This window comes from Plasmodium knowlesi (genome assembly GCF_000006355.2).
Source record: "Plasmodium knowlesi strain H genome assembly, chromosome: 3".
NCBI lineage: Eukaryota > Apicomplexa > Aconoidasida > Haemosporida > Plasmodiidae > Plasmodium > Plasmodium knowlesi.
The window spans coordinates 669,495-683,055 of NC_011904.2; the positions used below are offsets into that span (position 1 = coordinate 669,495).

General features: G+C 38.2%; 2 protein-coding genes across 2 annotated transcripts in view; both read right to left on the minus strand.

Annotated features, from left to right (window-relative positions):
• Positions 1–487: 487 nt before the first annotated feature.
• On the minus strand, positions 488–1,888 carry PKNH_0314000 (conserved Plasmodium membrane protein, unknown function; the record flags this gene model as incomplete). Its single annotated transcript, XM_039113828.1, has 1 exon — positions 488–1,888. One exon carries the CDS (start codon positions 1,886–1,888, stop codon positions 488–490), a length of 1,401 nt encoding a protein of 466 aa, XP_038969440.1.
• Positions 1,889–3,205: 1,317 nt separating this feature from the next.
• The window catches only part of PKNH_0314100 (SICAvar, type I), a gene marked incomplete at both ends in the record, with an annotated part of 29,874 nt that continues 19,518 nt past the window's right edge, over positions 3,206–13,561 (minus strand). Inside the window, 9 exons of the mRNA XM_039113829.1 lie at positions 3,206–3,604; positions 3,790–4,467; positions 4,846–5,508; positions 7,323–8,036; positions 8,723–9,373; positions 9,766–10,383; positions 10,789–10,889; positions 11,659–12,190; positions 12,348–12,451. Of these exons, the coding sequence (XP_038969441.1) occupies positions 3,206–3,604; positions 3,790–4,467; positions 4,846–5,508; positions 7,323–8,036; positions 8,723–9,373; positions 9,766–10,383; positions 10,789–10,889; positions 11,659–12,190; positions 12,348–12,451 (4,460 nt within the window). The remainder of the gene's footprint in view (positions 3,605–3,789; positions 4,468–4,845; positions 5,509–7,322; positions 8,037–8,722; positions 9,374–9,765; positions 10,384–10,788; positions 10,890–11,658; positions 12,191–12,347; positions 12,452–13,561) is intronic.

The following is a 13,561-nucleotide window of genomic DNA, read 5'->3' on the forward strand; positions in this document are numbered from 1 at the left end:
GTACCCTCCCTCACTACGTCTTATGGATAAAAGTCTATTCCGATAAAAGAAGAAGGAAGAACATTGAAAGGTGGGAAGAAACAGATAAAGGAACGCTCGTTCAAGATGGCTGACATGTTGGGCACCCACAAAGCGTGTTTAGCCCTTTCGGGGAATGCATAACATTGTTAGCTTTATTCGAAAAAAAAAAAACAAAAAACAAAAACAAAAATAAAATAATAAACAAAAATAGTGCAGCTAAAATGAGGGTGTTCAGAATTACTTACGGTCCATCCGGTAGTTTTTCCCCCCTTAAATTATAACCGCGCATATAGTAGGGATTCTTTACAAACTCGGGAGCGCACCTGGGTGGGTAAGCTTAACGCGCTTGTCTGTTTCTTTCCAATTTGCTAACCTTCCAATTTGATGAGCTCCCATTTGGATAGGTGCACATGACACGCGTACCCTACCCCTTACCTTTGCACGGCGCGGAAAACCACAACAAAATCTACCTGAGCATTTTAAAAAGGAAAGACCCGCATGATGCAAGCAGGATGCCACATATGTCAGTAAAGGAAGAAGACAAGCCAAAAAATATTTTCTTCGACCTGTTATTAATTTCGTTGATATTTTTAAGCGATTCATTTTTGAGGTTCTGTATCTTTTTGTTTGGAAACATATTTTCCTTTTTGCGCCTCTTAATAACTTCATCACATGCCTTTACGATTAGGAAGTTCCTTAAAATTTCCATGGTTTCATTTTGGACGTGTTTATTACTGGGGGGGGCATTTGGTTGTTCTTTGTCACTGCTGTGGAGGGGGTTAGTTATGTCGTTGGCATGGCTGCTCCTTGTTGTGTGGGGCATACCCAAATGTGGGGGATCTTCATAGGGATGGTCTTTAGCATCTACACTTTGGAGGGAGTTCCTCTCACTGGGAGCAACCTCCCCGTGAGTATTTTCCAAAGTATTCTTTCCTATTTTGTACAAAGATAATAGACCGTAGAAGGAAGAAAGAAGATAAGGAACGACTAAAATGGAGCAGTGGACTGGGATATCCTTCCAGATGGCGCAATTTTTGAAGCAAATGGAGCACAAGGCACAAATGAAAGCCATGGACCCAGAAGGGTGTATAAGAACAAAGTTAAGGGAGTTTAATGATTCCACTTGGTTCGTAAGGTATTTTAAGAAGTTATGTGTTAGAAGGTTAGAAAGTATGGAAGCGCTTATGAATAGTGCGCCAAATTTTAAGGACCCAAATTGTTTTTCAAGAAATCTCGAGGCCAAAAAGAAGGTGGATAGCTGAACTGCGCATTGTAGGATATTTTCATTGGCGAAAAATGGAGACGTCAAATATTTGATGCTGAAGAGGCCAGACTTCACGGCGTCACGTCCTCTTGTACTGTGTCCTTCACCTGGGCCCCCCTCAAAGTCGTGAATTATAAAATAGGCATCCAGATGGTCCAGGAACTCGTTTACTTTTAGCAGGATGCTTGACTCATCCTCACAAAATTTCAGGGTGTAAATTAAAAATTGAAAAAAGGACGAAATGCCCACCATGCCCAACAAGATGCCGGTAGTCACAAATGGGAAGGAGTTACTCTCTGGATAGTAAAGGGACATTTCTGTGTTTATTTTTTCACTGCGTTCGCTCCATCCGTCCCTTTCATGTTTTTCTTTGAAGGAATCTGCTTTGCCACCTTTGCAATCCCTTCTATGCTTTGTGGTGTGCGATGGGTCGCCCCTTCTACTGTACCCACTGTGGGGTCTTCTCAGAGTTTCCAACACAGTTAGGCTTCTTACTTTGGGCCAGCGGTTCCTGTAGGGGATAACCCCAGGCGGGAACTTCCCGCAGGCGCATCTTGATAGGTAGTTATGTAGTGCATTCCTCCCCCTGAAATGGTGGAACATTTTTTGCACAGGAAGGTGAGCAGTTTTTTCATACGATGAGATTCCAAAATTCTGCTCTAACGGAAAGCTCTTCCCTTATCTGACTTGGCACAAATGTGAATCATCGTTCATTCCTTGTCAGGTGCGCATTCACATCCATTCGCAAAATGGGGTGAAAGTACATCCTGGGGATATTTGCCACCTATATACGCAGGGGGGATACATTTGGATAGTCCTCTAAAACAACCGTTCGTGGCCGGTGGCAGATGTTCAACCGGAGGAGCCAGTTTTCAACGTTGCCACAAACTACGTAGAAGTTACCACGGTGGGCTCGGCGAACAAAGCGAATTGCGTCAACTGTGCCAAATGCAGCAATTTTGCCACCTGTGCAGATGAGTACGCTCGGTTTCTAAAACTGGAAAGAGGAAAGTCTCCGTTTCACATTCATATAGAGTGGGGAAAATTCTGTGTAATTCGCGCATAATAAACATCCAAAGCGCACCAAGAGTAAAATCTACAACGCACGCGTAATTAGGAAGGAAAACAAGTGGAGCGCATTTCAAATGAGGCGACTTAATCACATTGTTGCGAAAGGCTTAAAGGGGAGTCACTTTTTTTTTGCGGAGAAGGGGGGAATTGGAAAGCTGCAATGGAAACATTTCCCTTCCTTAACTTTTTTTTTTTTTCTTTTTTTTTTCTTTATATCCATTTCTTTACTTCCTCTTTTCTTCGAATATTAATTTTTTTTTTTTTGTAGGCTCTCATATTCATTATATAATAAACATATGAGCACAAACACAGGGACAACAACAGAAAAAAAAAAAAAAAAAAAGGACAAAAAAAAAAAAATAATAAAAGAAGATTAAAAAAAATTAAGAAATAACATGAATATTCAAACGCCTTATTATGTCTGTTTATCACATAATTAAAAAAGGACAAAAAGGGTGTGAAACCAATATCCTTCATCTTAAACAATAAACCCTAAACTGCGAACCCTAAACTGTGAACCCTAAACTGCGAACCCTAAACTGTGAACCCTAAACTGTAAACCCTAAACTGTGAACCTTAAATTGTGAACCCTAAACTGTGAACCTTAAATTGTGAACCCTAAACTGTGAACCCTAAACTGTGAACCCTAAACTGCGAACCCTAAACTGTGAACCCTAAACTGCGAACCCTAAACTGTGAACCCTAAACTGTAAACCCTAAACTGTAAACCCTAAACTGTGATCCTTAAATTGTGAACCCTAAACTGTGAACCCTAAACTGTAAACCCTAAACTGTGAATCCTAAACTGTGAACCCTAAACTGTGAACCTGAGACCATGAACACTGAACCTTAAACCAGTAACCCGGAACCTAAACTTGGAACCTCTTCCATAGGAACCCCTTCCATAAGAACTTCTTCCTTAGGAACCTGTTCTTCTACCATTAATTCGGATCCCATGAACTCTTGAACCAAAAGTTCCAGAAAATCCTTCTGGTTCAATTGTGTGTCCCCTTTTTGACATTCATCCAGCACTTCAAAATGAATTTCAATAATCGTTCGACGATTCACACCACCAGAACGTTTCGTTCTTGTTGGAGCAGAACGAGGTTTTCGTTCCTTCACCAATTGATATTCATGTGAACTATCTTGCTGCACATGATCGAGGACTTGTTCCTGTACGGATGGACCGGGAATTTCAGCAGGAGATCTTCTAAAACGTGGTCCTCCTTTACCAAGAGGACCAAAATACTACAAAAAAAAAAAAAAAAAAAAAAAGAGAGGATATTTTTGTTAAGCAGATTGTGAAATGTTCTTTTTACACATTTATTTTATTTTATTTTAACCATTAAAAAATTTTTTTTTTTCCTTTTAACCATGAAAAAAATTTTTTTCCCATTAATTTTTTTTTTTTCCTATTAATTTTTTTATCTTACCTTCCAAAGGTAATAAGCCATAGCAGAAAGGCCAATGGAGACAGGAGCCAAAGGAAGAAAAGGGGTAAGGAGATCCGTAAGAAGGATGGGACAGACTGTATTCTCTAAGGTTTGTTGCATTTGGTTTTGTTTCGTGGAATCTTCTGTGAACACTGCTTCAACTTTGGGCTTTACTTTGTCATTGCCAATGGAGCAATCTTTAAGCTTGTCATAATCGTCCAATTTGCACACAAAGCAAGAATTAGGAACATTATTGTTGCATTTAGATGGTGCATTCATAATGTCCTCACTTCTGCTAGAAGCATGTGTTATGCCCTCCTTTATGCTACAAAGAGGATGTACCCAACTATTTCCCCTTTTCTTCTCATTTGCCACTTTTTGCAATTGTTTTGCATATTCCTTAAGAAATAAACAACCCATCGTTTGTCCAAACGATGGGCCGTTAACACGGCCGTTAACACGGCCGTTAATACGTCCATTATCATGGGTATAAATGTGCTGAAGTCCTGCAGCAAAAAGCAAACAAGCTGCTTTGTTTGTATGTTTTCCTTTATGGCCAAATTTACTCCATTTATTTTCGTCATTGCAGTATGTTAAAAGATCAGGTTCAGTCTGACCCTTCGTCATTTGTTCTATAAGTTTAGTTAATACATCCTTGGCGTCACCTTCGATTTTGCTCTGATCATAAAAGAAGAAGAAGAAGGGAAGTTAGAGAGAAAAAAAAATATATGTATATGTATATGTATACATATACATATACATATATACATATACATATACATATATACATATACATATACATATATACATATACATATATACATATATGCATAATACATATATACATACATATACATATATACATATACATATATACATATATACATACATATACATATATACATATACATATATACATATATACATACATATACATATATACATATACATATATATATATATATATATGCATAATACATATATACATACATATACATATATACATATACATATATACATATATGTGTATGTATGTAGTTGTCTACCGCGCCTTACCCAAGATGGTTCTGTTCCATTTTTCAGTTTATTTTGCCTTCTAAGTTCTTGTTTGATAGCACATTGGACTTGAGTACAGAAAGTTTCTATTTCATTTATTTTGTCTAGTGTTTTGGTCATGTTAGGGGTGGTGTTCTTTCCGTCGTTGTCTTTGAGAAGAACTTCCATTTTTTCTTTTACCTTGGCACTGGCAATGCCAGTGCCAATTTGGCAATCGGCAAAATTTTTTTCTCTGTTGCAAATAAAACAAGAATTGGAACCATTAGCAGTTGAACATGAAGATGTTCCCTTCCCCATAATGTCACTACTTTTACCAAAAGCGTGTTTTATTGCCTCTTCTAATTTTTTATTATCTAAGGGACATTGATTTTCTGCTTTTTCTATTAATTGATCAGCATAAAGATTAAGTGCTGCGCACATCATAGTTTGTTTAAGTGGTACAGCATCGTCTTGGTTGTTTTTGTTATTAATTTCAGAAATGTGTTTTAAACCTGAAGCAAAAAGCTTACAAGCTTTTTGCTTTGCAGTTATTTCTCCTGGTGTGTCGCCATTACTTTTGATGTCGTCCTTGCAGTATTGGTCAAAGTTTTTCCATTTCTCATCATCCGTAATATTTTGTAGAAGTTCCTTTAATTCATCATTAACAGCACCATTTATTTCACTCTGATCATAAAAGAAGGAAGAAAAGAGAGAAAAAAAAAAATATATGTATATGTATATATATATGTCCTTTTTTTTTTTTTTTTTTTTTTTTTCTCTTTGTGTTTGTAGTATGTTGGTTATGTTAGTATGTTGGTTGTGTTGGTTGTATGTTGGTTGTGTTAGTATGTTGGTTATGTTAGTATGTTGGTTGTGTTGGTTGTATGTTGGTTGTGTTAGTATGTTTGGTTGTGTTAGTATGTTAGTTATGTCAGTATGTTGGTTATGTTAGTATGTTGGTTATGTTAGTATGTTGGTTATGTTAGTATGTTAGTTGTGTTAGTATGTTGGTTGGTGGTAGGTTATGTAGTATCCCGTCCTTGTCTGCGAGGAGTTTTTCCTTTTCCCCCCCTAAAGTAACTAAAGCTAACCCCGAAACCTAAGTCCCAAACCCTGAAACCTTATTCCTATACCCCTAAAACCTTACTCCTATACCCTAAAACCTTACTCCTATACCCTAAAACCTTACTCTAATACCCGTACAACCTTACTGCTGAACCCGGAATCTGACTTCTGACACCCCTAAAACGTTATTCTAACTGCCCTACAGCATCATTCCAACACCCCAACAACATCATTCCAACACCACAACAACCTTATTCCAACACCCCAACAACATTATTCCAACACCCCTACAACCTTCATTCCAACACCCCAAACAACATCATTCCAGCACCACAACAACATCATTCCAACAACCTACAACCTTCATTCCAACACCTCTACAACATCATTCCAACACCCCAAACAACATCATTCCAACACCCCAAACAACATCATTCCAACACCCCAAACAACATCATTCCAACACCCCAAACAACATCATTCCAACACCCCAAACAACATCATTCCAACACCCCAAACAACATCATTCCAACACCCCAAACAACATCATTCCAACACCCCAAACAACATCATTCCAACACCCCAAACAACATCATTCCAACACCCCAAACAACATCATTCCAACACCCCTACAACATCATTCCAACACCCCAACAACATCATTCGAGCACCCCTATAACCTTACTCCTATACCCCTACAACATTATTCTGACACCCTTACAACCTTATTCTAACACCCGGAATCTGATTTTTGACACCCCAACAACATCATTCCAACACCACAACAACATCATTCCAACACCCCAACAGCATCATTCCAACACCCCAACAACATCATTCGAGCACCCCTATAACCTTACTCCTATACCCCTACAACATTATTCTGACACCCTTACAACCTTATTCTAACACCCGGAATCTGATTTTTGACACCCCAACAACATCATTGCAACACCCCAACAATCTTCATTCCAACACCACAACAACATCATTCCAACAATCCTATAACCTTATTCTAACACCACAACAACCTTCATTTCTGAACCCGGAATCTGAATTTCCTTTCTCTATTTTGTTTTTATTTCACCTTCTTTTTTTTTTCATCCATTTTCATTATACATACATATATACACATATATAGATGTACATACATATGTATACATATATACATATACATTTGTACATATATATACATACGTACATATATATACCTATATATACATATGTACATATACATATATATACCTATATATACATATGTACATATACATATATATACCTATATATATATACATATATATACATATATATATACGTATATACGACTATATATGTGTACATTTACATGTGGACATATATAGGACTATATATGTATATTGGTTTGTTAATGTTATGGATGTTATGGATGTTATGGATGTTGGTTCCCCACTTACCCAAGACACATTGGTGCTTTTTCCAGGAGGCTTGCTTTTGACTTTTGCGTAGTATTGTTTTGCTGCACATTGCATTTTACTACAGAAAGTGTTCATTTCATTTATGGTGGATAATGTTTTATTCACTTGGGGGATGGATTTTTTTTCGTTGAGGAGTTTGTTCATTTGAGGTTGGACTTTAACTGCCTCAGGTGCAGTAGTACTGCAATCTCCATTTGATGGTGTTGATGTTGAACTAATTAAAGAGCTGGAAACACTTAGTTCGCAATCATTAAAATCAGCTTTCCTTTCACAAACAAAACAATTATTATCCCCACTCTTACACGAATTATTATTAATTTTATTCCAATCTTCAAACATTTTTTTTATTCTTTCCTCATGAATGGGACAATTTTTCTCCGACAATGCAATTATTTTATCTGCGTACATATTAAGAGCAATGCAAGCAACTGCTCTATCGAGCAGTTGCTTGTCTTTACCATTAGATGGGGCACCACCACCTCCAACACTTCCATTTGGAATTTTGTTAATGTAGTCTAAACCTGCTATGATATGATTACATGCTTTTCTTTCAACACTATGTTCATTACCATCCCCAAAGTTTTTACATGTTGCGGCAGTAGTGATTATATTTGATTTGTCCTTTCCATCCCTCTGAATTGCTGTGAACAAGTTCGTCAGTTCGTGTTTGACACCTTCATTCCAAAATTCACACTGTAAAAAAAAAAAGAAAAGAAGAAAAGGTTATATATATGTAGTTAGTAGGTTGTGTAGTATCCGGTTGCTGTGCCATCCGGTTAGTATGTAGTATCCGGTCTCTGTCGGCGAGGAGTCTTTCCTCTCCCCCCCTAAAGTAGCTAAAGCTAACCCCGGAACCTTATACCTAAACCCTGAAACCTTATACCTATACCCCTAAAACCTTATTCCTATACCCTTAGAACTTTACTCTAATACCCCTACTACTTCATTCTGACACCCTTACCATCTTATTCTAACACCCCTACAACATTATTCTAATACCCCAAAAACCATATTGTAACACCCGGAATCTGACTTCTGACACCCCTACAACCTTCCTCCTAAACCCGGAATCTGACATCGAACACCCCAAAACCATATTCCCAAACATGGAATCTGACATCGAACACCCTAAAACCTTCCTCCTATACCCGGAATCTGACTTCTAACACCCCTATAACCTTACTCCTAAACCGGAGATCTGACTTCTAATACCCTTAATACCTTATTCTAACACCATTACAACCTTATTCTAATATCCTACAAACTTCATTCCTAAACCCGGAATCTGAATATTTTTTTTTTTTTTTTTTCATTTCTGCATTATTCCTTCTACCCCACAATACTGTGGTGGTACGTTGGTTGTTGGTAGTACGACTTACCCAATTCTTGGTTGCAGTAACACTATTACCGTTCGGTTTCGCCTTGTTTTTGAACCATTTCGGTCCGGCGCATTTAATGAAGTCGCATAAAGTGGACATTTCATTTATGTCCTTTAGGGTGGTATTGGAGGTTTCGGTAATTTTGTTCTGAACTTGTTCTAATTTGTCCTTTACTGGCGTCTGATCTTCGGTGGTGCCATTTTTGGTAATTTCGCAGTTGTCATAGTTGCCTTCATTCCAAAGGCAAGGGACACAAGATTCCGTGCCACCATTGCAATTACCAATAAGATTTTTAACAGCAGTGTCGAAAGCTTTCTTTATTCCTGAATCCACTAAACACGTGGCGCCTTTCATTTTCTTTGCATAAGCGTGAAGTAATAAGCAACCCACTGTTTGTTTCAACGGTGGGTTGTCATTCAGGCTTATGGTTCCTGACGACGACGCCGACGGCGTCGCCGGCGTCGTCGTCTCATACAGTTTCTTTAAGGCGGCATGCAAATAATTGCATGCCTTCTTTTCAGGGTTGGTTGCCTCTCTGTTGTCATTATCCATGGTATTACATTGTGCTTCGTTGTTCTTATTTGCCTTCATTGCTGTGGATAGTACGTTCCATAGTTGTCCTACTTCGCCTTCCTTCGTCCAAAATGTATTCTGCAGAGTGGAATAAATATATATATATATATATACATACGTATATGTATAAGTATATATTCTTTTTTTTTTTTTCTTTTTCCATCCTGTTTTCTGCCATCCGGTTGCTGTCGTATCCTGTCCCTGTCTGCGAGGAGTTTTTCCTCTCCCCCCCTAAAATAGCTAAAGCTAACCCCGAAACCTTATTCTAATACCCCTAAAACCTTATTCCTAACCCCCTAAAACCTTATGCCTAACCCCCTAAAACCTTATTCCGACACCCTTGAAACCTTCCTCCTAAACCCGGAATCTGAAATTTTATTTATTTTTTTTTTTTTTTTGAATTCTTTTCTTTTTCCTTTTCCTTTTTTTTTTATTCCTTTTATTCCTATTCTTTTTCTTTTTCCACTTACCGCAGAGCTGGATGCCTGAACTCGAGGAGCTAGACATTGTAAACGGAGACATAAAGTAGAACTATTGTTTCCTGCTGTTTTAGTTATGTCCATGAGGGCACCCTCGACTTCGGTCTTCTTCTCGTCGAGCAATGCTTCCAATTTTGGCTTCACTTGGTCCTCCTTTGCAGTGTCCAAGTAGCAATCATCATATTTTTCCGCCCAATTACAAACAGTACAAGGTTTACCATTCTGGCAATGTTTCCCCTTAATGGCGTCTGCCTTTCCAAAGGCGGCCCTAATCCCTTGGTCTATGTCGCAAATTTTGCTGTCTTCTTTCATTTTTTGTGCAACTGCCTTCAACATTAAACAAGAAACTAATTGTTTAAACTCTTGGTTATCATAGGGGTTTTCATTTTTATCAGGTTGCCCCGTCTTAGTGCTATATTCATGCTGAATTTTAGATATATGTTCCAGCCCTGCTGCAACAAGCTTGCAGGCGGTTTTATTGGCTTCGCCTGCGGCGTCGCCATCCTTCCAGTTGTTGTTCTTGCAATGGTCCGCGAAGGCGGTCTGATTTGTCGTCATGGCATGTAGGACTGCTTTTAACTCCTTTTCAAAGTCACCCTTCATGTTTTCCTAAACATAAAGCGGGTGTTATATATATATATATATATATATATATACATATACATATATATATATGTATATACATATATACATATATACATATACATATACATATATACACATATATACATATATACATATACATATGTATACATATGCATATATAAATATGTATATATGTATATATAGACATATATGTTGTCGATGTTATTGATGTTATGGATGTTATTATTGTTGTTGATGCTGTTATTGTTATGGATGTTATTATGGATGTTGTTATGGATGTTGTTATGGATGTTGTTATGGATGTTGTTATGGATGTTGTTATGGATGTTGTTATGGATGTTGTTATGGTTTCCATTCCAACATCAGCACAACAGACCACAACCATGAGCACAACCACACATTCCTTACCCAAGTAACCTTTCCGTTTGAGGACTTGTTATTCCTTTCTCCCCATTTCTTTGCTACACATTGTAGACCTGCACAGAAGTTATCCTGTGTACATGGTTTACCTATAAGCAGACATAGACAAACACATAGACACACATATATATATATATATATATATATATATATACCTATATATACATGTACACATATATACATATATATATACTTATATGTATATATATATGTACTTATATGTATATATGTGTATATATACATATAATGTTATTGTTCTTATTTTTATTTTTTTGTTGTTGTATTTTTTCCTTTGTATTTTTGTTTTTGTATTTTTGTCTTTGTTTGTTCGTTTTTGTTTGTTTGTTGTTGTTGTTGTGGTTTTTGTTGTTGTATTTTTGTTGTTGTTTGTTTTTGTTTTGGAAATGGATGAAGGTGGATGTGGAATGGATGAAGGTGGATGTGGAATGGATGTGGAATGGTCATATATTTGTTATTGGTAGGTTGGAGGAGAGAAAAAAAATGTCTACTTACATATGGTCTTGGTTAGAGAAGACTTCGACGAGGAACTAGTACTAGTAGTACTAGTAGTAGTACTAGCAGTAGTAGTGCTGTGGTTGTTGTTGTTGTTTGTGTTAGTATGTTGGTTGTGTCAGTATGTTGTGTTGTGTTAGTATGTTGGTTATGTTAGTATGTTGGTTATGTTAGTATGTTGGTTGTGTTGTGGTTGTGTTGTGTTGTTGTTGTTGTTGTTGTTGTTGTGTTGTGTTATTATGTTGTGTTGGTTGTGTTGGTTGTGTTGGTTGTGTTGTGGTTGTGTTGGTACCAACACAATTGTGGTTGTGGCGGTACCAACATTTCGTGGTGGTGTCTACTTACATATTTTCTTCTCCAGAGATTCTTTCTTGAGTGTATTATCTCCTTCTAGCATGGGTTCTACTTTTCCTTTTACTTTTTCCTTGTTACCGTTCTCGCCAATTTCGCAATTGGTGAGACCGTTAAACCTAATACACTTAAAGCATTTATCACCATCTTTCGTGCAACGGTCACTTGCATTCTTAATAGTATCATTTTCATCATTAAATGCCTTGGTTACAGCCTCTTCTATTTTTTTCTCTTTACTACATGGAAGTGCTTCTAATTTATCAGCAAAAGCATTTAATAAAACACATTGCATGGTACGTTTAAATAATTGATCCTCTAAATCCTTCTTTGTGATCTTTACCGCATTTCCACCTTGACCTGCCTTAATTTCATAAATACCTTTTAATCCTGAAGCAATGAACTTGCATACTGTCTTCTCTTCTTCACTGTGAAGGTCAGTACAGTGGGTTTCCACCTTGTCCTTGTTATTGGATATGTTAGTCCCAAGTGAGGTGACTTGAGTTTGGACTTCATTCCACATTTCAGTCTACAATTGAAGTAATATATATATATATATATACATGTATACATATACATACATATACGTATGTATATATACATATATACATATATATACATACATATACATATATACATATGTATACATATGGAAGTGTATGTATATGTAACTGTTATTTCCTTACCCAATTACGTGCCTGACCGTTCACGCCGTTAGTCTGTTTCACCCATCTATCAGCTACACATTGTGCACGTTGACATAATTCCTTCTTATCCAGACACTCTAAACCTATAAGAAGAATAAACAATGCACAAAGGATGAGTAATGTGATGACGATAATTGTCTATGTAATCGGCGATGTGATGTTGTCCTTTTTCCCCCCATGAACACAGTCGTGTAGTAACTGTTTCCGTGATGTTCGTTGTGTTGGTTATGTTGGTTGTTTGTTGGTTCTGTAGTATCCGGTTTCCTTGCCATCCCGTCACTACCATCCGGCTACTACTACCCGGTTAGTGTGTAGTATCCGGTTTTTGTCTTCGAGGAGTTTTACCTACCCCTCCCGGGAGGGATGCTGGGATGCGTCCCTGCCATCCGGTCAATACCATCCGGTTCATACCATCGAGTTCATGCCATCCGGTCCATACCATCCGGTCTATACCATCCGGTTCATACCATCCAGTTTCCATCATCCGGTTCCTACTTTCCACTTCCTACCATCCGGCTCATAACATCCGGTTCATACCTTGCAGTTCCTACCATCCGGTTCATACTATCCGGTTCATACTATTCGGTTCCCACCACCCCGTTCTCACCATCCGGTTACTACCATCCGGTTTCCGTACCATCCGATTCCTACCATCGCGTTCATACCATCCGGTTACTACCTTCCAGTTCCCACCATCCAGTTCCCACCATCCAGTCTACACCATCCAGTCTATACCATCCAGTTCCTACCATTCAGTTCCTACCATCCAGTCTCCACCATCCAGTCTCCACCATCCGGTTACTACCACCCAGTCTCCACCATCCAGTCTCCACCATCCAGTCTCCACCATCCAGTTCCCACAATCCGGTTCATACCATCCGGCTCATAGCATCCTGTCTCTACCATCAGGTTCCCACCGTCCAGTTCCTACCATCCGGTCTGTACCATCCGGTTCACACCATCCAGTCTCCACCATCCGTTTACTGTGTAGTATCCGGTTTTTCGTCTTCGAGGAGTTTTTCCAACCCTCCCGGGAGGGATGCTGGGATGCGTCCCTGCCATCCGGTTCCTACCATCCGGTTCATACCATCCAGTTCATACCATCGGTTAGTATGTAGTATCGGGTCTCTGTCTGCGAAGAATTTTTCCCATCCCCCTAAAGTAACTAAAGCTAAACCCTGAAACCTTATTCC